At 42.7% G+C, this 27,373-nt stretch overlaps 1 protein-coding gene across 6 annotated transcripts in view; it reads right to left on the bottom strand.

The window, feature by feature from the left end:
- sbf1 (SET binding factor 1) overlaps nt 1-27,373 on the bottom strand; it is an 86,347-nt gene that overhangs the window by 6,150 nt on the left and 52,824 nt on the right. For 4 of the 6 annotated variants that reach the window (XM_047390435.1, XM_047390433.1, XM_047390431.1 and 1 more), the window contains 19 exons: nt 24,923-25,072; nt 24,185-24,253; nt 23,796-23,951; nt 23,420-23,688; nt 23,127-23,299; nt 22,973-23,046; nt 19,691-19,883; nt 19,479-19,606; nt 19,217-19,392; nt 13,884-14,020; nt 13,356-13,563; nt 8,344-8,540; nt 6,120-6,257; nt 5,935-6,030; nt 5,688-5,762; nt 3,467-3,639; nt 1,677-1,853; nt 1,483-1,584; nt 1,203-1,388 (listed from right to left, as the gene is read on the bottom strand). In XM_047390435.1, coding sequence (XP_047246391.1) covers nt 1,203-1,388; nt 1,483-1,584; nt 1,677-1,853; nt 3,467-3,639; nt 5,688-5,762; nt 5,935-6,030; nt 6,120-6,257; nt 8,344-8,540; nt 13,356-13,563; nt 13,884-14,020; nt 19,217-19,392; nt 19,479-19,606; nt 19,691-19,883; nt 22,973-23,046; nt 23,127-23,299; nt 23,420-23,688; nt 23,796-23,951; nt 24,185-24,253; nt 24,923-25,072 — 2,877 coding nt within the window. The remainder of the gene's footprint in view (nt 1-1,202; nt 1,389-1,482; nt 1,585-1,676; nt 1,854-3,466; nt 3,640-5,687; nt 5,763-5,934; nt 6,031-6,119; nt 6,258-8,343; nt 8,541-13,355; nt 13,564-13,883; nt 14,021-19,216; nt 19,393-19,478; nt 19,607-19,690; nt 19,884-22,972; nt 23,047-23,126; nt 23,300-23,419; nt 23,689-23,795; nt 23,952-24,184; nt 24,254-24,922; nt 25,073-27,373) is intronic. The other 2 variants (XM_047390432.1, XM_047390434.1) reach the window with 2 other exon arrangements.

Raw genomic sequence — 27,373 nt, forward strand, 5'->3', positions numbered from 1 at the left:
ATATTTTGCTTTAGATGTGTCATAACGGACTCAGAAAACGTTACGGATACCAAGAGCAACATCTCTCTGTAGGCAAAAAACCCTCCAAAGGCTCACTGATTCACAGAGAGTTTCATCATTTTGACTGCAGGACAGAATCAAGCCAAGAGTGGCCTGAGACGGATCAAATGCTGGGTACCAGGTCCTTTATTTACAGGCATTGTGTTGTAGATCCACCTCTGTGTTTGGATGAATTGTCATGTTGATGACTAGATTTAGGCCAAGCCTTTGCTGTCAGACAAATGGCCTCACATTTGACTCTTAGAATACTTGGATAAACAGAGGAGTTCACGGTCGGCTCAATGATTAATCTGTTGTCTGCAGAAATAATCCAAATCATCACCAACCCTATTGTTGGAATAATTGTATATAGATTTATCTTATATTTCCTCGTCTTCATTAACTTTACTATTTGACCTTTATAACCTTTCATGTTGTATGTGTAAATAAACATGTCATGAGTTGTTTGCAGGCAAGGAGAAAAGGTGGAATCGAGATGATGCAGTCACAGTTGAGGACATCATAAAGATGAAAGCTGATTGTCCTGAATAGAGAGCGCACATATCCTAAGAATATGGAGATTGTGCAAGTGTGTTTGTACAAGATCATGGGGTACATGATCTATGTCACGTTGCTACTGTTTGTTCCCCACCCTTAAAGAGCAGCAACGTTTATGTAACTAGGGAGCACCCTAAAGATAATAAAAAGAGGATGTCGGAGAGACGGTTTTCAGAGCGGTAGGAGATTTGTAACTGAAAGCACATCTTTGTCCGTTCTCCTCGCAGCGAGTAAGAAACTAATTCTCTTGTCTTTCTCTTCTTTTTGTTATGTTATAGGTATTTTAGGTTGGTTAAACCTGACACCTATACAACATTTAACAGATGGCATTTGCATATAATGCACAGCACAACATCTTTACTTTGGTCACATCTGTCTAAAGAACTGTGTTTCAGGAGGTCAGTTGTTCATCAAGATGCAACTTTAGTAAAAAATTGCCATGTTTGACTTAGGTTTGAAAACTACCATATTCTTCCAAGTTCTTTTTAGAGAGCAGAGGCTTTCTCCTGGTGGTTCTTCCAAACAAGCTGGACTTTTTTGTATTTTTCTAATTGTAGTATCATGCACAGTCTGACCTTGGAAAGAATAAGATATGTTGACCCCACCTGGTGTACACAGTCGAGGAATTGCAGAAAGATGGGGGTAAAGCCACTACTCTGGCTGCCCAGCGTCTGTGCACCACGGTGGCTGAACTTGTGGCCGAACGACAGCCACTCCTTTTCTATTAGCAGTCGGAAACCATCGAATGTTCTGTAGTATGGGTCAGAAAGCAGCTGCACCAGGGACACCACCTACAAAAACAATTTTAACTTCTGTAAAAAGCTGAATACATAAAGCAGATTTTGTCTTAAGCCTCTTTATTCTGTGTTTTTGTCTAGGTCCAACCTGTGTTGTAACATCCCAGCCGTCCTCCAGGCTGACCATGACTGAGGAGCCTGTGTCCAGTAGCTCCACCACCAACACAGACACCTGCAGCACTCTGTGAAGCTGGAAATACAGTGAACACAAAGCCCGAGTCACTACATGTCCCGACTGAGCATTTAAATTTATTTAAAGCTGTAAAACCAACGAACGCTGACCAGAGCCATCCACTCAGAGTCCTCAAGAAGGCGCAGGAAGCTCATATTAGGGTCTGAGGTTGGCGAGCTTGGCACACAGGCTTTCATCAGCTTCTTGAAACTGTTCTTCACCTGCCGCACGTCGCACACCTCGATGGGAATCACCTCCCAGTACTGGAAGGACTCCTGCTTTCCTCCCTGATGACAAAATATCATTCTTAACAATTATATTTAAAGCAGAATGGCATATTTTTTGCAACTCAAATACATACATTTAGTTTACATACAAGTTTCTTAAAAGTAGTGTGTAATGAGCACAAACACACCACATTATAGCTTTCACTAGAAGAACAGCTCCTCTTTAAGTATCAAGAACATTTTCCTTGGACCTTTTAGATTTATGGCATTCGTTAAAATATTAATGTTTTTATGACCCTAAAGTGTTCTGCTCAGATATAAAGTCTTGTCCAAATCCTTAATACTTAGTGATCCTATTTAGCTAATTTAGAAATTCAAAAAGTTTTTACAATAATACATTATTAGTTCATTTTAAATATTGGTTCATATGTTAAATCCTTAATGGGAACTCCTTATGTTTATACAATGAAATGATTAAAGGTTTCAAGGCTTGAAACAGACTTGGGATCTGTCTGTATGTTCGGATCAAGCTGACACCATTATTCTTTTGGCACCATAGAAATAAACTGCATTGAATTGAATGTGAAAAAAGCTGTAGCCTGGAGAAGGTTTATGGACATTATGGGTCTCGAGTCTAAAGAATGTGGTACAAAAAAACCGAACCCATTTCTTTTTGTCTGTCAAGCTCACCATGGCTCATATGTTTCCCAAGTCCAGTTCTGTCTGGTGGATCAGACCCACATGGGGTCTCCTTCACCAGAAGCTCCTACGTTCTACAGCAGCAGATACCACATAACCCAGCTAGGAGCCTGGCCCTGCTGAGTCAAAACTGAACCTGATCAAACTGCCAGGTCCGTTTGAGGTAAATGTTTTGTGTGCATCTTATGGTTTAGAAATGTTCAAGAAATTTCTGCATGAAATTCTTCAATATTCTGTTTAGTTTTACCTCCACAACTCTGACATGTTTAACATCACTCAGTGAATTGATCGCATTTTTTCCTTGTACCCAACTTAGTTCCAAATCTAAAATGAGGACAACCCAGAACCCCATCCAGAAAACTGAATCAGAACCAGAGTGACCTTTCACCTGAAACAATAGCTCTTCTGCTAAGTCTTCCAGTCGGCTGACCTCAAAAATGGAGTTTGGTTCTTTGATTTAATAATGATACGAAAATGTACGGTCATGATTACTGTGTGCAGATTCATCACTATTATTAATATTGTGCCAGAAAAGCTGCAGGTGTCGCTCCTAAGCTGCAATACTTAAGGTCCTTATTCTATTTGCTAAAGCAATGAAAGAATAGCTGCATAAACATCTTTAAAAAGGAGTGATAATAAAGCCAGCTGTGGAAGCACTCTTGCTTCAGCACAACTGACAATAATCAGAAGTCTTTCAGCACATCAGTCACACTGCGTGATTTCCCCAGAAAATCTCTGCACTGATCACAGTTGGTGTAGGTCATCGTTGTTGGGGAGGGCGCTAAAATGGCGGTCTGTGTGTCTGTCACGCTGAATGACCACAGACCGTTTATTTAACTCGCAACCAGAGATTTTTTTGAAAAGAATTTGAGACTTGAAGACTATGCTTTACTATCACATAGTTCTTCTGTGGCATTCTATTACTGGGATTTTGCGGTATGACTGGTGACATTCTTTAGCAATTTTCCTCTCACCTTGAGCTGGGCCTTGTCCCCGATGATGTAGAGGTAGGTTTTCTGCTGGCGCAGGAACAATGGATCGTTGGGTCCTCCATTGGGCTGTGGAGACTCTTTACCAGCCAAACGAGTCCCGATGTCTGGGTTGTACGCGCTTAGACGGCCACTGCCCCGGATGCTGCCCCATTTACCTGCAACGCATCCACAAACACAAAGTCAAGTCTTCCAAGTCATCATGATGTAAACAAGCCCTTTTTGTGTTTAGTAGCCTCTAAAGGGTCATTCTAGTTTGCTGAAAAAGCTGGAACAGTCCTTTAATGTGTCAGCATCCCAATGCTATCACACCCACAGCTACTGACAGCCAAGCTGGGAAACAAGGCAGCGACGAGTAAAAACTATCCAGCTCACTTTGCTATATCTATCAGAGTCGACTGCATCATGAAGATTATTCAGCAGAGGCAAGAATTAAACAGAAACAAACAAGACGCCAGACAGTACAACTGCAGCAACGGCAGCAGCATGCACACAATAAACACAAGCAGTAACAACAAACCTTTAGTCTGCAGAGACACTACTTTTCCAAGAATGACACCACAATGAAGCTACAGGTCCTTCTCAAAATATTAGCATATTGTGATAAAGTTCATTATTTTCCATAATGTCATGATGAAAATTTAATATTCATATATTTTAGATTCATTGCACACTAACTGAAATATTTCAGGTCTTTTATTGTCTTAATACGGATGATTTTGGCATACAGCTCATGAAAACCCAAAATTCCTATCTCACAAAATTAGCATATTTCATCCGACCAATAAAAGAAAAGTGTTTTTAATACAAAAAACGTCAACCTTCAAATAATCATGTACAGTTATGCACTCAATACTTGGTCGGGAATCCTTTGGCAGAAATGACTGCTTCAATGCGGCGTGGCATGGAGGCAATCAGCCTGTGGCACTGCTGAGGTCTTATGGAGGCCCAGGATGCTTCGATAGCGGCCTTTAGCTCATCCAGAGTGTTGGGTCTTGAGTCTCTCAACGTTCTCTTCACAATATCCCACAGATTCTCTATGGGGTTCAGGTCAGGAGAGTTGGCAGGCCAATTGAGCACAGTGATACCATGGTCAGTAAACCATTTACCAGTGGTTTTGGCACTGTGAGCAGGTGCCAGGTCGTGCTGAAAAATGAAATCTTCATCTCCATAAAGCTTTTCAGCAGATGGAAGCATGAAGTGCTCCAAAATCTCCTGATAGCTAGCTGCATTGACCCTGCCCTTGATAAAACACAGTGGACCAACACCAGCAGCTGACACGGCACCCCAGACCATCACTGACTGTGGGTACTTGACACTGGACTTCTGGCATTTTGGCATTTCCTTCTCCCCAGTCTTCCTCCAGACTCTGGCACCTTGATTTCCGAATGACATGCAGAATTTGTTTTCATCCGAAAAAAGTACTTTGGACCACTGAGCAACAGTCCAGTGCTGCTTCTCTGTAGCCCAGGTCTGGGGAATGCGGCACCTGTAGCCCATTTCCTGCACACGCCTGTGCACGGTGGCTCTGGATGTTTCTACTCCACACTCAGTCCACTGCTTCCGCAGGTCCCCCAAGGTCTGGAATCGGCCCTTCTCCACAATCTTCCTCAGGGTCCGGTCACCTCTTCTCGTTGTGCAGCGTTTTCTGCCACACTTTTTCCTTCCCACAGACTTCCCACTGAGGTGCCTTGATACAGCACTCTGGGAACAGCCTATTCGTTCAGAAATTTCTTTCTGTGTCTTACCCTCTTGCTTGAGGGTGTCAATAGTGGCCTTCTGGACAGCAGTCAGGTCGGCAGTCTTACCCATGATTGGGGTTTTGAGTGATGAACCAGGCTGGGAGTTTTAAAGGCCTCAGGAATCTTTTGCAGGTGTTTAGAGTTAACTTGTTGATTCAGATGATTAGGTTCATAGCTCGTTTAGAGACCCTTTTAATAATATGCTAATTTTGTGAGATAGGAATTTTGGGTTTTCATGAGCTGTATGCCAAAATCATCCGTATTAAGACAATAAAAGACCTGAAATATTTCAGTTAGTGTGCAATGAATCTAAAATATATGAATGTTAAATTTTCATCATGACATTATGGAAAATAATGAACTTTATCACAATATGCTAATTGTTTGAGAAGGACCTGTACTGTTAGACATCTGATTGGTTAGAGAGGAGTGCAGGAAGAGTGTGGGGGCGTGGCCTACTGTACCTCTAGGAGAGTTCCTAGCTTTGCCAGAGACTCTGGGCTGAGAGAGGGAGACGACTTTCGCCTTTTGACCAAGTGCTAAGGTCAATGACAGAGACGGCTAGTTAACCAACAGCGTTACACAATGGAGGATGGGTAACTGGTTTACTCACAAATTGACTGCTTCTAAACATGAGCTACAAGGGCAGTGATTGACCATCAACCCTGATCAGTTCTAATTTCAACATGAAGACACAGATTAGCAGCTCACCTCCTCTGCTGAAAGTTCCAGGGACGTCTTCCTTGTTGCCCAGAACCTGCTTCATCAAATCTCCAATCTTGGGCTGTCTGAGTTTATCAGATGAATCTGTGAACAGCAAACGCCATCAGACAACCAACAGGGGTCCTCTAACAGCAACATGTGCCATCAGTGTGTGTGTGTGTGTGTGCACTGACCAGAGGTGTTCATATGTGTGGATGTGAAGCCACTCAGAGTGTTCCGGCCTGTACTCTCACTGTAGGAGGGCATGGAACTGATGATGGCTTGAAGATATTTCTCCTGCTCGAGGCTCGTTGAGTCTGCTTGAGATGGCACTAATGAAGGTGAAAAGCAAACCAGTAAAACGTTACGCTGGAGCTGATCTTTATGACCTATGAATAACTCTGTTGTGGAAAGGCGTTGGCCTCCATCTTTCTGGTCAAACAAAGAGAACCTGACTAAATACAAATGATGACTTTATTTATAAAAGGGAACAAGCTATTCAAAACAACATGGCCTTTTGTGAAAAAGTAAGTGCCCCCTTAAGCTACCAGGTTGTGCTGTCCATGGCAACAATAGCTGCCATCAAGCATTTATGATACCTGGCAGTTAGTCATTTCCATTGCTGTGGAGGAATGTTGGCCCACTCTTCTGCGCAGAATTGTTTCAGCAACATTGGAGGGTTTTCAAACACGAACGGCCTGTTTAAGGTCATGCCCAAGCAACTCAATATGATTTGGGTCTGGAATTTGACTAGACTAGTCCAAAAACTTTATTTTGTTTTTTTATTCATTCAGAGGTGGAGTTGCTGGTGTGCTTTGGATCCTTGTCCTGCTCCCAAGGTTCCAAATTACCCATAATTAATTGATTCTTCCACTTTTTATCATTAATTAATCATTGTTTTATTACAAGTAGTTTATTTATCCGTCTGTTTACTTCATTTGTTCATTTTGATTGTGTGTGTTTTTAGTAGTTAAATGGCTTTCTGTTTTTAACCTCTGTAAAGCACTTGGCGTTACATTTAACTGTATAAAAAATCTACTATAAATAAAGTCCGTTTGATGGATTGCTGCATAAACCAAGTGCGCTTAGCCTGAGGTCAGGAACTGATGGCCTGAGATTCTCCTTCAGAACTTTCTTGTCGAGAGCAGAATTCATGGTTCCATAAATTATGGCAAGTTGGCTGAAAGAAGCAAAGCAGTCCCACATCATCACACTACCAAGACCATGTTTAACTGTAGGAATGCTGCTAATTTTGTGGATGCAACATGATGCAAACCTTCCTAAAAGTTTCATTTTTGTCTTGTCAGTCCACAGAATATTTTCCCAAAGGTTTTGGGAATCAGCAAGACATTTTTTAGCAAATGTGAGATGGACCCTTGTGTGTCCTTTGGTCACCAGTGGTTTTTACCTTCTAACTGTCCCATGGATGCCATATCTGTCCAGTCTCTTTCTTACTGTTGAATCATGAGCACTGACCTTAACTGAGGCAGTACTCTACATGTTGTTCTGAGCTCCTTTGTGACCTCCTGGATGAGTCATCGATGGACTCTTGGAGTAATTTTGGTAGACCAGGTACTTATTTTCTCATCTGATTATGAATTTTCTTTAGATCAGGAAATGATGTGTTGCTTTAGAGATATTTTTGCCTGTTCATGTTGTTGGACTTTTTTTTTTTTTTTCTTCACTCTACGGGTCTGGCAGAAATCAGACCTGGTTGTGGCCATAGCTGAACTGAGTTTAAAAAGAGGGTAATCACAATTAATTCATGATTTAACAAGTGAGGCAATTACTTTTCACATGGAGCCAGGTTGATTTGCAGTGCTTTCTTCCCTTAATGAATGAAATCAGCATTTGAAAACTGATGTTTGTATTTACTTGATAACCTTTGTCTCATATAAAATTAGTTTGATGACCTGAAACATCTGTGTGGTAAAAAAAAGAAACCACAGAAGACATCAGTAAGGGTTCAAAAACCTTTTCACAGAACTGTAAGTGTGTAAAGTTGAGAATGTGTTTGTTTTATCTCTGATAAATAACCCCCCCACTGATATAGCATCCTATTTGTACTGTGGAAGAGGTCACAGAATAAGGGTTATGTACTTTAGTGAGTGCCAGAGGTCTCTAAAGTCTAATCGCTAATAAAATAGAAACACACATGATGTACACTAAGGGAACGTCATGTTGCTGTAGATTGTCTTCCAGGACATGACAGTGCCTAAATAAAAGGCAACTGGTCTTTCTCTCTTTTTCTTGAAAACCACTTCTTCAGTTCTCAGAGCTTGAGCTTTTTGGGATGAGAGATGAAACATCTTCCAGAAACCAAGATAAGAAGTTCAGTTTCCTTCTTTCCAAGGAAGAACCAGGAAAAAGCCCACATTTCCATTACTTCACATAGTCATCCTGTTATAAATGTTTTACCTGAAGTTGGTGCATTGGGAGACTTGAAGAAGCTGACTACTCCCTTGGCATGAAGGCCCGCTGAGCGCAGCAGGACAGCCTTGCTTCGTGAATGTCTCCAGCACACAACAGGGAAGCGATTCTGTCGGTAGCAGCGGCAGATTCTATGGATGCTGGAGTCCGGGATGTTCTGAGGAATGATCAGCAAGCCAGGGTAGCTGGAACAGAAGAGGTTAGGCCATTTTTGCTTGTCCGTCTGGTTCCTCCATCCATGCTATGCACTTTGTACAAACATTCATGCCCCTTAAACATTGTTACATTTTGTAACGTTACAAATACCCAACAACTGACCAACCCAGTGAATCAGAATCAGAATCAGAAAAGCTTTATTGCCAAGTACGTTTTTGGACATACAAGGAATTTGTTTTGGTGTAGTCGGTGCAATACAATACAAATTAAACAGTATAAACATATCTACAATATAATATAAATATATGTGCACAGTTTTAAGTGAGTGAGAGTAAATATAGAGCAGTATAAGATGCAAGAGCAATACAACAGTGCAGATGATCATTGTGCAAATATGGCAGTGCAAGTAAAGCAGGAGTCCATGCTGAGCGTTAATGTAACACATAGAGTTACAGGTTACAGGTGTCCTGTCAGCAAAAAAGGGGGGGGTGTGGGGGAAAGGGAGAGTGTCAGGGTGGTTTCTGGGCTTTGTTAACAAGGCTGGTGGCAGATGGGAAAAAACTATTCTTGTGGCGTGAGGTTTTGGTCCGGATGGACCGCAGCCTCCTGCCAGAGGGGAGAGTCTCAAAGAGTCTGTGACCAGGGTGGGAGGGATCAGCCAGAATCTTCCCGGCCCGCTTCAGGGTCCTGGAGGTGTACAGTTCCTGGAGCGACAGTAGACTGCAGCCAATCACCTTCTCAGCAGACCGAATGACACGCTGCAGCCTGCCCTTATCCTTGGCTGTAGCAGCGGCGTACCAGATGGTGATGGAGGAGGTGAGGATGGACTCAATGATGGCTGTGTAGAAGTGCACCATCATAGTCTTTGGCAGGTTGAATTTCTTCAGCTGCCGCAGGAAGAACATCCTCTGCTGGGCTTTCTTGATGAGGGAGCTGATGTTTGGCTCCCACTTGAGATCCTGGGAGATGATGGTTCCCAGGAAGCAGAAAGATTCCACAGTGTCAATTGTGGAGTCACAGAGGGTGATGGGGGCAGGTGGGGCTGGGTTCTGCCTGAAGTCCATAACCATCTCTACTGTCTTTAGAGCGTTGAGCTCAAGGTTGTTCTGGCTGCACCAGTCCAACAGATGGTCCACCTCCCATCTGTACGCGGACTCGTCACCATCAGAGATGAGTCCGATCAGGGTGGTGTCGTCCGCAAACTTCAGAAGCTTGACAGACTGGTGACTGGAGGTGCAGCTGTTGGTGTACAGGGAGAAGAGCAGAGGAGAGAGAACACAGCCTTGGGGGGAACCGGTGCTGATGGTCAGGGAGTCAGAGACGTGCTTCCCCAGCCTCACGCGCTGCTTCCTGTCAGACAGGAAGTCAGTGTTCCACCAGCAGGTGGAGTCGGGCACACTCAGCTGGGAGAGCTTCTCCTGGAGCAGAGCTGGGACGATGGTGTTGAAGGCAGAGCTGAAATCCACAAACAGGATCCTGGCGTAGGTTCCTGTGGAGTCCAGGTTCCGGAGGATGAAGTGAAGGGCTAGGTTGACTGCATCATCTACAGACCTGTTGGCTCTGTAGGCAAACTGCAGGGGGTCCAGGAGGGGGTCGGTGATGTCTTTTAGGTGTGAGAGCACAAGGCGCTCAAAGGACTTCATCACCACAGAGGTCAGGGCGACGGGTCTGAAGTCATTAAGCCCTGTGGTCCTTGGCTTCTTGGGAACAGGGACGATGGTGGAGGACTTGAAGCAGGCTGGCACATGACATGTCTCCAGTGAGGTGTTAAAAATGTCTGTGAAGACTGGAGACAGCTGATCAGCACAGTGCTTCAGGCTGGCTGGTGAGACAGAATCCGGACCAGCAGCTTTCCGGGGGTTCTGTCTCCTTTCATTGCAATTATAGCTGCAAGCTGTTTGCGGTACCTCTCTACCTGCTTCTACAGGGCTTGTGATCGACGGCTACGGAGAGCTGAGTGTTTAGTTAAAAGCTGACACAAATAGTCAGGAGCCTAGCAATTTAGAGCCCTGTAGATGAGGACTAGAATTTTAAAACCAATTCTAAAATCCACTGTGAGCCAGTGTAAGGAGTACAGTGCCTTGTGAAAGTATTTGGCCCTCTTGAACTTTTCAACCTCTTGCCACATTTCAGGCTTTAAACATAAAGATATAAAATTCAAATTTTTTGAGAAGAATCAACAACAAGTGGGACACAATCGTGAAGTGGAATTAAATTTATTGGATGTGTCAAACTTTTTTAACCAATAAAAAACTGAAAAGTGGGACGTGCAATATTATTCGGCCCCTTTACTTTCAGTGCAGCAAACTCACTCCAGAAGTTCAGTGAGGATCTCTGAATGATCCAATGTTGTCCCAAATGACTGATGATGATAAATAGAATCCACCTGTGTGTAATCAAGTCTCCGTATAAATGCACCTGCTCTGTGATAGTCTCAGGGTTCTGTTCAAAGCGCAGAGAGCATCATGAAGACCAAGGAACACACCAGGCAGGTCCGGAATACTGTGGTGGAGAAGTTTAAAGCTGGATTTGGATACAAAAAGATTTCCCAAGCTTTAAACATCCCAAGGAGCACTGTGCAAGCAAACATATTGAAATGGAAGGAGTATCAGACCACTGCACATCTACCAAGACCCGGCCGTCCCTCTAAACTTTCATCTCGAACAAGGAGAAGACTGATCAGAGATGCAGCCAAGAGGCCCATGATCACTCTGGATGAACTGCAGAGATCTACAGCTGAGGTGGGAGTCTGTCCATAGGACAACAATCAGTCGTACACTGCACAAATCTGGCCTTTATGGAAGAGTGGCAAGAAGAAAGCCATTTCTCCAAGATTTCCATAAAAAGTCTTGTTTAAAGTTTGCCAAAAGCCACCTGGGAGACACACCAAACATGTGGAAGAAGGTGCTCTGGTCAGATGAAACCAAAATCAAATTGTTTGGCCACAATGCAAAACGATATGTTTGGTGTAAAAGCAACACATCTCATCACCCTGAACACACCATAACCAATGTCAAACATGGTGGTGGCAGCATCATGGTTTGGGCCTGCTTTTTGTCAGCAGGGACAGAGAAGATGGTCAAAATTGATGGGAAGATGGATGGGGCCAAATACAGAACCATTCTGGAAGAAAACCTGTTGGAGTCTGCAAGAGACCTGAGACTGGGACGGAGATTTATCTTCCAACAAGACAATGATCCAAAACATAAAGCCAAATCTACAATGGAATGGTTCACAAATAAACGTATCCAGGTGTTGGAATGGCCAAGTCAAAGTCCAGACCTGAATCCAATCGAGAATCTGTGGAAAGAGCTGAAGACTGCTGTTCACGAACGCTCTCCATCCAACCTCACTGAGCTTGAGCTGTTTTGCAAGGAAGAATGGGCAAGAATTTCAGTCTCTTGATGTACAAAACTGATAGAGACATACCCCAAGCAACCTGCAGCTGTAATTGCAGCAAAGGTTGGCGCTACAAAGTATGAACGCAAGGGGGCCGAATAATATTGCACGCCCCAATTTTCAGTTTTGTATTTGTTAAAAATGTTAGACACATCCAATAAATTTCATTCCACTTCACGATTGTGTCCCACTTGTTGTTGATTCTTCACAAAAAATTAGAATTTTATATCTTTATGTTTGAAGCCTGAAATGTGTCGAATGGTTGAAAAGTTCAAGGGGGCCGAATACTTTCACAAGGCACTGTATAAGACTAGGGTGATAAGAGAGAATACTAAATTACATAAGAAGTCTGGCTGCAACATTCTGAATAGCTTGGAGACATGAAATTGACGATATATCCAGACCTATAAAAAGAGTCCTCCCCATGAGGAGCATAGAAGAATACAGAGGAGTTGAAGCAGTTCCTCTGAGCTTCTTCAGTGTCCTCAGACCTCTTTTCTTCTTTATACTGGGATGAAATCACACACAGCAGAGCTCTATGTAACAAATGTAAATCAGAGATTTCTAGGTGCACCTAGATGCACTGGAATTTTTTTAGAGTCATCTAAGTGCAGGGCCTGAATACAAATTTTTTATATTTTTAGAAATTTAGAAAACCATGTATCATTTCCTTTTGCTTCACAATATTGCACCACCTTGCTTGGTTTGTCACATAAGATCCCAAAAAAATACACCAAAACGTTCGTTCGTTCGTTCGTCGTCTTCCGCTTATCCAGGACCGGGTCGCGGGGGCAGCAGACTCAGCAGAGACGCCCAGACGTCCCTCTCTCCAGACACCTGCTCCAGCTCCTCCAGGGGGAGCCCAAGGCGTTCCCAGGCCAGCCGAGAGACATAGTCCCTCCAGCGTGTCCTGGGCCGTCCCCTGGGCCTCCTCCCAGTGGGACGTGCCTGGAACACCTCCCGAGGAAGGCGTCCAGGAGGCATCCGGTATAGATGCCCGAGCCACCTCAACTGGCTCCTCTCAATGTGGAGGAGCAGCAGCTCTACTCCGAGCTCCTCCCGGATGGCCGAGCTCCTCATCCTATCTCTAAGGGAGTGCCCGGCCACCCTACGGAGGAAGCTCATTTCAGCCGCTTGTATCCGTGATCTCGTTCTTTCGGTCATGACCCAAAGTTCATGGCCATAGGTGAGGGTAGGAACGTAGACCGACCGTTAAATTGAGAGCTTTGCTTTTCGGCTCAGCTCTCTCTTCACCACAATGGACCGGCACAGTGCCCCCATTACTGTGGCAGCTGCACCGATCCGTCTGTCGATCTCCCGCTCCATTCTTCCCTCACTCGTGAACAAGACCCCGAGACCAAAACGTAACATGTGGAAATGTTCAAGGAGTATGAATACTTTTCAAAGGTATTTTATATTTGTGGACTGACTACTTATTTTTTTACCTCCTGCAGACACTGTACATGCGATTAGCAGTAGAAATCCTGAACGGCTCATTCTTAGATCGAGTCAGGCTGCTACTGAGCGTGCCCAGACCAAGGCGCTGGTAGTCACGGCAGCAGGCGCGCTCCACAATGTTGCTCATAGTCTGTCTGTCTGAAGAGCGGATGGTAGAGGACAGGGTCAGGGCGCTCTGATCGACTTCCTCTGAGACTGTGGAAAAAATGTGTTATTCAAATTTTAGACCCAATATTCATTTAAACAGCTGCAATTTCTAAAGTACAAAAAACTGGTTTTGTGTCAAAACATTGCTAACACAAACTAACATACAGTGTCATTTAACAAACGCCTAGCCAAGTGCTTTAAAGTAACTCGTCTGCTCTAAGATGAAGCAGCTTGTTAGATTTGTTAACGTAGTGATTCTGCAGCCTAACTTAGCTTTATTAAATTCTAATATAAAAAGCTGTAATGCGCCACGTTTTTCTCATCTGAGCTTTTATTTGACCTATTTGATAGATTTGTATTTGTAATACCTGAGATTTCATCTTCATCCAGCTCAGACTGGAGGCTGCTCCTGTTCTCCCAGGTGGGTGGAGACTCCTTCTTTCTGGTGACATACTGCCGACTAATTGTCCTCTTTGCATTCTTCACCAGGTTTTTGGAAAGAGTTCTGAAGTGGATAATGATAAAGATTTTTTTTAACAGGTACTATTCTGAGTAAATTACAGCTATTTCTTTGTGTGTGTGAAGTGAAAATCAGAAAATCTAAAAGTGAATTTAAGCAGTGCTGACAAGTTGTTATATGGATACACACTAAGAGGTTTCGATAATTCAGACATTTATTAGGCCCGAGCAGCAAAAGGCCTGTAAAGGACTACTGTATCTTAAAGATTTCTTATTATTCTTCTGCCCCTTAAAACGGCTTTTTGGAGGCCTAAACATATATCAAAACTCACCAAACTTTACCCAAAATTGTCCTCTGTGTAAAATTTTGGGTTTTTAATGGAATTAAAAATGGGCATGGCCAAACGGCTTTACAGCGCCTCCAAAAGTGAGATAGAGGAACTGGTAAGTCCTAGAGATTTGGAATTTGGTACACTCTTCAAATCAAGAAAAAAAAAGTCTCATGGGGGTATGCCCTCAGACGAAGAGGAAGTCGCCCATTTTGGGTCAAAGAGTCATTTTGGGGCGTTTTTGACGTTTCATGACGTCATGCCGTGGCCATACATTTGGTACTAATTTCCACATATATCGTCTGCTCTGCACCAAATTCAGAATGATAGATCTTAGTCCGGCCCCCAAAAGATATTCAGTTAAGTATTTGTTTGCATGTCATAATTCCTCCACAGCACCCTCTAGAACATTTGAAAAAACAATCAGCCCCAAGGCTTTGACCGAGGATTATGAAATTTGGTACATATATGCAACTTCTAAGGACCTACAAAAAAGTCTCTTGGAGCCATGATCCAATCCCCACAGGAATTTGGCCATTTTGGAATAAAATTGCAATTTTGACCTCAATTTTGTCATTACTTTGTATTCAGTTGGTGGTACCAGATGTGCTTGGTGCTGATGAAGTAAAAATTGTTAGGAATAACCTTTATTAATATGACTCATAGCTGTTTTTTCCCATTTATACCATAGTGATATAAAGTATAAGTTCTAATGTTTCCCTTTTGTTAGAATAGGATAAGAATGCTCATCGACACACATTATAAGGATAAATGGCCCATGGGTTGTCATGAATGACCTGAAGCTGGGGCACTGGGGTTGATAGTGGAGCAGCTGGTATAACTGGTTTGATTAGAAAGCCACAGCACACTTAGATTAAGGATGTACACTCGCTACTACACAACCTAACAGATAGACACCACAATGATGACATATAGTCTACTGATAATCACCGAGGGAGGGCACATTCATTGCATCGGAGTGCCAGATATAAAAACTAGATGTGATCTATGGAGGCTCTTCGTCATCCTTACACAGAAGGCGACGGTCTGAGACGGGAGCCTCAGCACTGATCTCTGTAATCATTCCTCTGCCTTCATTTAGATTAAAGGAGCTAAAAGTTAGAAACTGGTTGAGATTTGTTCATTTTAATGGTGCGTTCACACCGAACGCAGATTCTGCAAATATTTCGTGTCATTTGTGTGCTTTTGCCCTCTTGACATTCCACGTGAACTCCGCATTGCCATTTGGCAACAAGAGGCAACGCTTCGCCGCGTCATCAAATAGGAGGAGCTTCCATCTGCTGCTTGCTGGTTTCAACGGAACATGGCGGGCATGGATTTCACGGACCTAATCACGGTGTTTTACCTGTGGAGAGCTGAAAAACGCCGTCGACGTCCCTGGGTTCACCAGATTCTTCAGGGACGGCATTCTCCGTCTCCTTCGCACCGCGACGCGCCGCTCCTGAACGCGCCTCTAGATAGGGATAACATGTAAATGGGCCGCTCCTATCGCAGAATCCGCGTTTGGTGTGAACGCACCATAAGAGTCTTTAGATAGAGTGTGATTGCTTCTGGGGACCAAGGACCGGAGGGGCTCCGAGGCGTCTGACCGCCAACAGAGTGCGGTAGCTCGGACAAAATCATTTATCAATATGTCACTTGCCTAACTAATCAACTAATCAACAAATCAAGTGTTTGGATCTTTGTTTTGGGACCATTACTGGGGCATATAAATCCCTCTGCAGAGCATCTCTGGGTATGTCAGACCACAATGTTGTTTACCTCATTCCGACTTACAAATCCGTCCTGAAGAGACAAAAGCTGTAATGAAGATTGGTTCCTGTCTGGTCAGAGGAGTCTATTAGGCAACTTCAAGACTGTTTTTTTCCCCACTGATTAGGATGTTGATAGGACTTCCTGTGTGGTTTTAGATGAACTGATTGAAACAGTGTCTGCCTATGTCTCATTTGTGAGGAAACAATTATTCCTACAAAATACCTAATTATTTATCAAAATACTAAGTCTTGGATGACTAAATCTGTCAAGGAGGTCATTATACCTAGGAATGTCAGATTTAATCATGGAAATATAATAAATATAGGGACCTCAACAGACAGGTGAAGAAGGAAATTAAATTGGCCAAGTTGGCATATAAAGATAAAGTGGAGGTCTTGCTGGGAACTGGTAGCCCCCATCCTGCATGGAAGGGAGTTAAAAACATGATGGGAAAGTAGAACAGAAATTTTGCAATCTCCTTAAATGGCTGACCTGGAGCTCTCTAAGGAACTGAATGTGTTTTATAATTGTTTTAATATTCATGATTTTAGTGAGTCTGGATTTAGAGGTTCTGTTCCCAGTTCGGCACAGAACTATTTAAGCACTGACAGAGATATAGTCTTAAAGCTTATTCGCGGGGTCAAAGAGAGGAAATGTTCTGGACCTGCTGGTATTGGAGGGCGTGTTCTTAAAAACTCTGCTTTTCAACATTATTTTCCAGACGTCCTTAAAACTGCAGAAGGTCCCTAGCCTGTGGAAAGACTCAGTAATTGTACTGGTCCCGAAATCAAACGTTTCAACGTTACTTAATATTTCAGACCTGTGGCTTTCACATCTCTTGTCATAATGCTATTTGAGAAATTGTTAAAGGAGAGATTGTTGGACATGGTGCAGAACAAACTGGACCCCCTCCAGTTTGCTTATAGGCCAAACAGGGGTGCAAAGGAGGGGTCCCCAAACCCCCGACTCTGGTCCAAATCCAGAATCCAGAGAGCTTTTTGTCCGGACCACAAAGCATTTTCTCATTTACTACGTAGATATAGACATTTTATTGCTGCAGGCTGCCGCATCTGGCTTTTGAACAGGCGCGACGGCCAGCTATGTGGGTCGGCGACATTCTGATCCACACTCCAAGCCAGCTGGTGGCGGTAATGTTGTTGGTTTTGTTGAATGTCAACCACCAGAAAACAACAAAGAAGAAGCTATGCGGGGTCCTTGAACGCAGCTTAGGAGCTCATGCTTGCTGACGGTACAATGACTTGGTGAGTAAAAGAAGATGACTTTGTCAAAAATACGTAAAGTGGACTATGAAAATCACACATATAAAGATGAACGGACAGAAGCACACAGTTTACTTTTAACTTCCATCGGGTGTACGGGCAGTCTGCCTTATATGTTTTGAATCAGTTGGACTTATTAAGAGTGGAAATCTAAAGAGACATGAAACCAAACATAAGAACTTCAACCAAAGCTTTCCACCTGGTTCTGACTGTAGGACAAGGAGAATAAATGACCTGAGGGCACAGCATGAGCGAGCTACACAGCTGATAACAGTCTCTTACAGCACAACACCGAGCATACGAGTGTTCACTGCAAGTACCATGAATTTTAGAAAAAAAAAAAAAAAAAAAGTATTTCGCTGACTGGGAATGATCAAAGAGTGAGTGGAAGCTGTGGCAGAAACATTTTTCGATGGAAAAGCAGGACAACAGGGAAAGGTTAAGCAAATTGCCACGTCTGTCACAAGTACCTCAAGGAGAGCAGAACTGTTCTACCAGGATGAACAGACCCAGCTCGACTGTGTCATTAAGTTTGGTACTTAATTGCATTCCACTTTTCTGTTCAGCAGATGATTTCATGGCCATATAAATAATTGATCAGTAGTGTTAGTGTTAATAAAAATGAATGAAAATATATTTGTCAGTTGATTTAAAATGTTCGGATGATGTGTTTGGATGATGGAGGTACTGGTCCTCCTGATATTTTAGTTGGGGACCCCTGGTGTAGAGGATCTACTAGGAACACTTTTAAACTTCCGCCCTTGGTCAGACTTTCTTTTATTGACGTGTTTTTGGCTTTTAATTGGATCCAGCCTTATGTTTTACCACATAAATTTAAGAACTTTTTAATATCGACAGTGGTTTTATTTCTTGCCTGATGGATTTTTTCAACAGAGAGAAGACGAGTCCGAGGGGATAGTGTTTTATCTGTCCCTCTTTTCTTCTACTGGGTCTCCCCAGAGCTGTCCTCTCACCTCTTTTATTTGTTTTATACATTAATGACTGCCAGAGCCATCAGAGTGGATGCCACATTAATATATTTGCTGATGATGCTGTCATTGTGTCACTTGTTAGCAGATAAGTCTCTGAACATGGCTTGGCTGTCAATGACTTTTTAACCTAGAGTGAGGAATCCTTTATAAAAATTAATGTGAATAAAACAAAAGAAATGTGCATAAACTTTGGGGAAATCCCCACACTAATCTCTTCAGTGATGATCAATGACCAAAGAATGGAGCTGGTGCCACAGTATAAATACCTGGCAGTACTCATTGATGAAAACCTGAGTTTTGAGTCGCAGGTAGATTGTGTGGTAAAGAAAGCACACCAGCGTATGCACTTTTATCATAAGCTTCGTACTTTTAATGTCAGCTCTGTTTTTATGAAGACGTTTCATTCTTATTTTATTGAATCTGTTCACAACTTTGGTTTTACTTGTTGGTATGGGTCATTTTTCATCAAAAATAAGAATCACCTGCAAGTATTGTCAAGGTTTACAGTGAAATTGTTGGTATATCTCTTAATGGTTTGAGTGAACTTCATAATTCTAAGTCCTTAAAGAAAGCTAGGTTAATTTTGGCTGGTCCTAGTCAGCCTCTGTGGGCAGAATTCTCCCTTTTACCATCAGGACGGAGGTACAAAATGCCATATTGTAAGACGAACAGACTGAAAAAATCCTTTATCCCCGCTGCTGTTAGCCTAGTCAATTCCAGGTCCACATTGTAACGACTTAATTTTTTTGTTGTTGTGTGTCTGTCTGTCTGTGTGTATGTTTGTCCCTTGAGGATAATGAAATTTACTTGACTTCTTTAATTTCTAATTTCTTTAATTTTGCTTTAAACGCTTTTTGTCTCTTACTTTAATGACTGGTTCTTGTCCTTAGTTTTGGGCTCCAACACCAGCTTGCCACTTTGACCAACTGTGAAGGCAAAGGTGCCCTGGACATGCTGAGGAAAGCGCAGCTTATGTAGGTGTTTCCTGAAACTCTCAGCCAGGTCTGATGCAACCTCTTCATCAAATGCAATTTTCATTAGCTGTAGGCAAGACAGAAAGAGAAAGACATTTAATTCCCTGCGGGTAACAGGCATAAACTTGACAGACGGTGGTTGATTAGAGGTACTTGGAATGTGCAGGATCGGAGCTGTAGGCCCTCCTGGACAAACTGGTCCAAGGGTAATGTGACCGAGATCCTCTTCTCCTTGGTCAAAGAGGCGACGGGAAAGGAGCGAGTCACTATCTGTTCACCCACTGAAGGAAAAGGCACTTAATTAACCTGGCCTAGAATAATGAACCAAAAAATCAGCAAGCCTAAGATGATCTTTACTTCCTCACCCAATGCGTCACTTGGGGTGCCCTTGAAGATCAGACGGTATGTAGTAAGAAAGATGGCGCCCTCTGCAGGAAGAAGAGGTGGGCCTCCCATGTGTCCCGTTGCCTCTTCGCGGCCATCAAGGATGAGGTGGACCCGCATGCCATCCATCACCAGCTCCTCACCGGGCAGTAGAGTCGGGCTTAGCAGCTTGGGCTGCAGATGAAAAAAAAAAAAAAAAAAAGGAGATACCAGATAAATTGTTTAAAAGACGAAAAGCAAGAAACTAAAGAGAAAAATAGCAGGCTTGCAGTTTTTTAATCTTTGGATCGGTCCTTTATTTTGCACTCTTTCAGGTCTGTGAAAATAAGACGGCACCTCCTGTAACCGAAAAGATCCCTTTGTGTGTGAGCTTAAAAGTTAAACTGCTGACAAGACAGTGCAACTGGAAGTCATAGCATTAAAACTTGTCATTATAAAGCAGCGATTATTTCAGGTCTTCAGACGCTCCAAATATCAATACCATGCTTTCTAAATCATGCTCATGTTACTGTGATCCACATTAATTAGTCAGCTCAACAATGTTAAACTGATATTCTGACTGCGGAACAAAAAGCAATCAGATATGCATGGATCCTTGTAAATTTGATTTTATACCGAAGACCAGCTTTATGCTTGTTATATCTGACAATTATTTCAAAGGGAGATGGTAAAAAGTGTGAAGCTGGCCTTGTCTCCTTAACCATTACATCATTCATGTCTTCTGGTGAAAAATAAACACCACCTATTTAACTGAACGTTTCAGCTAAAAACACAATCAGACCCTTGACATAGATCCTTTTCTGTCATATTACCACCATACAATGCGTTTTACTGCGGTTTTATGTGATAGACCAAGACAAAGTAGTGCATATATTTATAAGGTGGAAGGAGAATGATACACACTATTCAAATTCATTCATTCATCTTCTGTACTGCTTATTCCATAGAGGGTCACAGGGAAGCTGGTGTCTATCTCCAGCAGTCTACGGGCGAGAGGCAGTGTAGACCCTGGACAGGTCGCCAATCCATCGCAGGACAACACAGAGACACACAGGACAAACACTCATTCACACCTAAAGGCAATTTAGAGAAACCAATTACCCAAACAGTTATGTTTTTGGACCATGGGAGGAAGCCAGAGTACCCGGAGAGAACCCACGCATGCAAACTCCATCCAGAAAGATCCCTGGCCGGGAGTCAAACCAAGGACCTTGTTGCTGCAAGGCAACAGTACTGCCAACTGCGCCGCTGTTCCAATTGTTTTGTAAATAAAAATCTATTCATCCTCTTTTAACGTGATGCTATGAAATAACATCCAGTGCAACCAGTTGTCTTTAGACGTCATAAGTAAACAGAATCCACCTGAGTATGATCTAATCTTAGTATAAATCCAGCTGTTCTGTGAAGGCCTCAAGGTTTGTTAGAGAACATTAGCGAGCCATTTGCAGTTCTGTTTCATTCCTTCCTGACTGATAGTGGCAGTAAACAATGTAGATATATCTTCTCAGCGCGGGTCGAGATTTAATGTAAACAAAGTTGCCTATGTTTGTATTGTATGTACAGCGCTTTGAGTGTCTCGTTACTGAAAAGCGCTATATAAATAAACTTACCTTACCTATGTGACGATAGCCTACCTGTGCGTCATTGCTACAAATAGCTCAAGGGAGGCTACATCTGGTCTCTTTGGTTCTGGATTGGGGCTGGGCTAGTTTCTCCCGCAACTGTAAGCAGGATGTTGGCATGCGCTTCTCTAAGCGGAGGATGGCCATGAGCCGAGTCCCAAGTGCTTTTGTGTGTGTCACCTTAGGGAGGCTCTGACTGACCCATGCATGAATCGGCCAGGAAAGAATTAGGCTCCCCATAGGCTCCTCCTGCGGGGTTATCGGGGTGCAGGAGCAGAGTAACCCCCAAAATCTCTCCAATAGAGTGGTTCACTTCAATAGATTTGAAGGATGTGTATGTCCATGTTCCTATCCATGCATAGGGGCACACTACTGGGAGATGCAGCTCATCCAGGGATCACGAAGGCTGTGTCCTCCCCGACAAAGGCGTATGTGACTTCGCTTATTTCAAACCTCGACCTGCACGGAGCTCGAGGAGACATATCTACTTTGTTTACTGCCACTGGGAGTAAGGAAGCAACGAAACATAACCATAATTACCACATAACTTCTGTTTCAAGCCATGTAAGAGAGAGTAAACATGAGGAGGAAGATGCTCCACTCAGATGGGACCAAAATATTACTTTTTGGCCTCTTTGCAAAGTGATGCACTGGCAACCCGTCCAGGGTCTATATGGCCTATCGCCCATTAACCACCTGAGATAAGAACCAACCTTTCGGCGAACTGGAAGGACCTAAACCACTCTCTATCCAATATGACGGAGCTTGAGTTATTTTGCAAAGAACACAGAGTAAATATTTAACCTGTAGTTTTGCGACACTGAGAACACTTTCATATCGATATCTGTAAAAGGTTTGAAAACCATTTATTAGGTTTTGTCCACTTCAAAATTTTGCTCTACTTAATGTTAGTCTATCACATAAAATTACAATTCATTAAAATTTGGGGTTGTAACATGACAAAATGTGATATATTTCAAGCAGTATTAAATGAATACTCAATACTAAAAGGCATTGACTCTTTATAATTCACCTATGCCAAAGTCCATCCTCAAGGTCTGGCGTACTGCATGCTCAAGATGTTTCAACACACCCGAATCAAATGAACTGTTCATTACCTGGCCCTGCAGAACTTGATGACATGCTGAGGTACTTCAGCCATTTAAATCAGTTTTGTTGAAGCACTGACACATCTAAAACATGGAGGGCGACTGTAGGGCTACAGTTAGATGCTACTGCTGGACCTACTCTGAAAACTAAGGATAGACAATGCTGACATGATACCATCTTCCTATACAATATCTACAGAAATGACAGAAAATGTCAAACGAAGCTCAGCATAGTCCCTATCTATTTTCAACACAATGCATGCATGCACCCTTCAGCATGAAGGCACTCAGCTCTGTAGGGTCACGAGGAGCTGACTGGGCTTCTCTGGCCTCTACAGAGATCAATCAGCAGGGTGAGAGGGAGACATCGCCCAGCAAGCACTGCTGAGCCATGCTGTGAATCACATCGTTGGACAGACATACCTGCCATGAAACTGTGGGCCTGAGCTGAAAGGATTGGTGGAGAGGGGAGGGCTGGCAGGGGTGCTGCATGGTCTTTTTCCAGTAGAACGTAAAAACAGGAATTGGTTACCTTTTGGATTGGAGGCAGTCTCTTACTCTCCCTGTGGACTGCATCCAGTGTCTCGATGTGCATCTGAACAATATCTGCAGACACATTTACTTTTAAAGCTCACTGCAATGCTCCTGAATTGTTCAGTCAGAGATCAGTGAGTGTGGGACTATACCTGGTATCATGGTGTGAAGTGCCTTCAGGTGCTCGTTCGTCACACCGCTCTCATTACACACTTTATCTACAAAGCGGTTGATAAAGCGCACCACTGAGTTGGCCACGTCTGAGCTCTCTGCATCTTCAAAGCCACTCTCTGTATCGTAGCTCTCTGCCATACTTCCTGCAATACTGCAAGATGTAAACATTTGTTACAAAAGTCTAAACTACAAATTTATCAGAGTCCAACAAATACTGTAATGCATTGTAATTCTGTTCCTTGGTGGCTGAGAGAAGGATGCAACTGTTTACCTGTTTGTGACGTAGCTGTTGCTGACGCTCTCCACGTCACCGAGGCCAGAACTCCTCAGCAGCCGGTTTTTGCTGGTGTCCAGTGGCAGCAGCAGGTAGCTCATCCTGTTGGCGTAATGGATGGCCTGGCTAAACACAGTGCTCTCCTCCTTCTGTACACGCTCCATCTGCAGCTCTTTGTTGAGGGTCGGCCACAGACGGTTTTGCTCTGCTGCAAGCTCCAAGGCGCTGATTTCTCTTTTGTTGGCTGACCCTTCCTGTTGGTCCTGCTGAATAATCAACAAATATTAAAGAAACTGATGCATTGGTGACCAGAAGCCTAACTTTACCGATACAAAATGTTCTGTCACATAGAGACTGGAGTGTAGGTGCTCACCGAGTCTTTCTGCTGGCCTCTATCCTCCATGTACAGAGCTTTAATGTGGTTCTGAACATCGCCGTAGAACATGGCCTCCCAGAACTGCATGTTAGTCCACACCATGTGTTCCTGTACACAGCTGTAGGCAAACTGAGTGACGCCTGCCCCCAGTTTCTATCCAATAAAAAAACATGTTCTTGAGAAGATGAGACACTTTAAACAAGATTCAGCACTAGAGAGAACACATTCTGAGGAGTAGCTATAATCTAGGTTCCTCCACGCCAAGTAAGAAAGAAAAAAACGACAGTAGCTCACTGTTTTAGGCAACTTTATGGAGTTAAGACTTTAATTCATGTGTATAATGAAGGAATGTAAAGAGACTTTCTCAGTCATAGTTTGAAACTTACTCTGCAGAAGGCAGTGACAAGAGGAAGCAGAGCAGCTGCAATACCATGTTCATCCATATGTGAACAGTCCTGCAGAGAAACAGAAGACACAGAGGAGTGAATGCTGCAGGTCACTGACTCGATACACAGCTTTTTAATCTGAATAATAAACTGAATTTGATCGCATAGTTTGATAACTAGGATTAATTGGAATGTATGTGCTTGACTTCTGTATTATTAGAGAGAACTGACTTTATAAAGTGCCATGATATGACGTGTTGTGAATTAACGCTATATAAAAAACTGAATTAAACTTAACAGATTATACAACTGCAAATTTAAGATAATGTTTATTTCATTCATTGTTTAATATTAATACAAAAGCTCCCTAAGAATGTAGGGATGAAGTCTGCTAATATAAGAGGAAGACACACAGATAGACAGGAAAGACAGGTAGGAAGGAGAGAAGGAAGGAAAGGACTCAGCAGGTCACATCACACTGACAGGAAGATGTACCCCACATTACTTAGATCCACACCCACAAGTTCAATTCCATGACATTCAACTCAGTGGACTCCAATTTTGCAATTCTATCTGTATTTTCCACAACACAGCCATTATGTGACCCCATGAGTTACACGTCTAAGTAATAATGTAGTTATTAAAAGCTGTATGCGACCTTAACAGATAACAGTAGAACACACCTTTAAGAGCATTAATGCTGATATTTGGAGGTGTGTTGTGTATATGCAGGCTCACCTGTAAAGTGCAGTTCATCATGCGAACAATGTAGTCAAACTGCTGGTCATCTAGCACAGCTCGGTTCTGGAGAACGTGCTGATTTAACTCCTGGGTCAAACAGACCCTTGCTGTGCGACCTTTTAACGCCCGCAGCACAGCTGGCATCAGCTGAACAGTAGAGATACAAAAGAACATTCAGACTACAAAACCATCTAATAGGGTTGTGGTCACTTAACAATTTCACACTTCCCACCTGCATGATCTGCTGTGTTGCTGTGCATATTGGTACATACATATGGCTGCTATCTTGTTGTCGACTTATGTTTCTTTTTGTAGATTTTATTTATTATTCTTGTTTCATTCTTAACTGTTATTATTTTGACCTACCAAGGTACTATAAATATGAATTAGCTTAGAGCTATTTATTTATTCATTTTTTATTCTCTTTAAATATTTAATTGCCTTTATGCCACTGCAATGTACTTTTCCTATTATGTTTCTTTTCTTTTTTTCATGTACAGCACTTTGAATTGTCTTGCCTTCCCTTGCCTTACAATCTGGAGCGGCACATCAAATCATGACTTTTATAACTGACCTGTACATTGTGTCTTGTACCCTTAAATTAAGTACACAAGTGAAGTAATTTCTGTTCATTTGAATAATTATGGCTTATAGTCAATGAAAACCCAAATTCTGTTTCTAATAACATTTAAATATTACTTATTATTATTATTATTATTAATATATATATATTTTTTTTTTTCTTATTTCAGAATTGTGATATAATTTTCTTAATTCATCCTAAAATGGCCTATTAGGAGAAATGTCGCAGATGCTATTTGTGAACCCAAAACATTCCTTGGTGTTTAAGTTTTATTTTAAACCAATTGCTTAAATTACATTTTAAAATGCTGGTGTTTGTCCAGCAGATGGCACTATTGTTTTTATCATGCAGCAACATTTTTGCCTTGCTACTTAAATAAGCGTTTGTCACTAATGATATTGGGAACTGGTATGTGTACAAAAATTGTGTATGTGAATGTAATATAGGTTTTATTTTTTAGAAAAACTGATGAGCTTTGTATATGTACTGACCTTGAAGACTTTCCTCCTTGCATTTTTTAAATCTATTCTGTGGATATTTTGGTATTTTTGGTTTTTTATTTTAAAAAAAACAAAAAAAAAAAGAAGCTGTGAATAAAACTTTGTAATGCTAGAAAAATATATAAATAAATTTGATATTCGTGTCATATTTCCTGATAGGAATTTTCCAGGCTGAAGTAGTTTTAGGATAAGATAATCTTTTTACAGCAGAATATGGGAGGCATTTAGCTGGATGCCACTCACTAACCCATGTCGGATAATAACAATAATAATATAATAGTAATCCTTAAAATTTATTTTATGGAACTTTTTTTGCAGATGACGCTGTCCTGCCAGCCCCCTATAGCCAAGACCTACAGCATGCACTGTGGCGGTTTGAAGCTGAGTGTGAAGCAGCTGGGATGAAGATCAGCTCCTCCAAGTCCAAGGTCATGGTTCTCGACTGGAAAAGGGCGGCTTGTTCTCTTCAGGTTGGAGGGGAGTTCCTGCCTCAAGTGGAGGAGTTTAAGTATCTCGGGGTCTTGTTCACGAGTGAGGGAAGAATGGACCGGGAGATCAACAGATGGATCGGTGTGAATGCCACAGTAATGGGGGCACTGTGCCGGTCCATTGTGGTGAAGAGAGAGCTGAGCCAAAAAGCAAAGCTCTCGGTTTACCGGTCGGTCTACGTTCCTACCCTCACCTATGGCCATGAACTTTGGGTCATGACCGAAAGAACGAGATCCCGGATACAAGCGGCTGAAATGAACTTCCTCCGTAGGGTGGCCGGGCACTCCCTTAGAGATAGGGTGAGGAGCTCGGCCATCCGGGAGGGGCTCGGAGTAGAGCCGCTGCTCCTCCACATCGAGAGGAGCCAGTTGAGGTGGCTCGGGCATCTATACCGGATGCCTCCTGGACGCCTTCCTCGGGAGGTGTTCCAGGCACGTCCCACCGGGAGGAGGCCCACGGGACGGCCCAGGACACGCTGGAGGGACTATGTCTCTCGTCTGGCCTGGGAACGCCTTGGGCTCCCTACGGAGGAGCTGGAAGAGGTGTCTGGGGAGAGGGACGTCTGGGTGTCTCTGCTGAGTCTGCTGCCCCCGCGACCCGGTCCCAGATAAAACGGAAGATGACGACGACCGAATTCTTTTTAAATAGTTTGTATTTTGATTATTTTTAATAAAAAGAGTGCAGCTATGTCAACATAGTGTCACTTAAAGGGTAAATCCTCAAAATATTGCTAATATTAATATTTAAGGCAAATTTAGTTTAATAGACTTGTTTAAAGTGGAAACAAAATAATTTTATTAATAATTTAATTTTCTATAGCAGCTTTTGGGAATCAATCTTTCCAATTATTGATTCATCTCTGGTCCCTATAACTGC

The sequence above is a fragment of the Girardinichthys multiradiatus genome, chromosome 17 (assembly GCF_021462225.1).
Source record: "Girardinichthys multiradiatus isolate DD_20200921_A chromosome 17, DD_fGirMul_XY1, whole genome shotgun sequence".
In the NCBI taxonomy this organism is placed as follows: Eukaryota; Metazoa; Chordata; class Actinopteri; order Cyprinodontiformes; family Goodeidae; genus Girardinichthys; species Girardinichthys multiradiatus.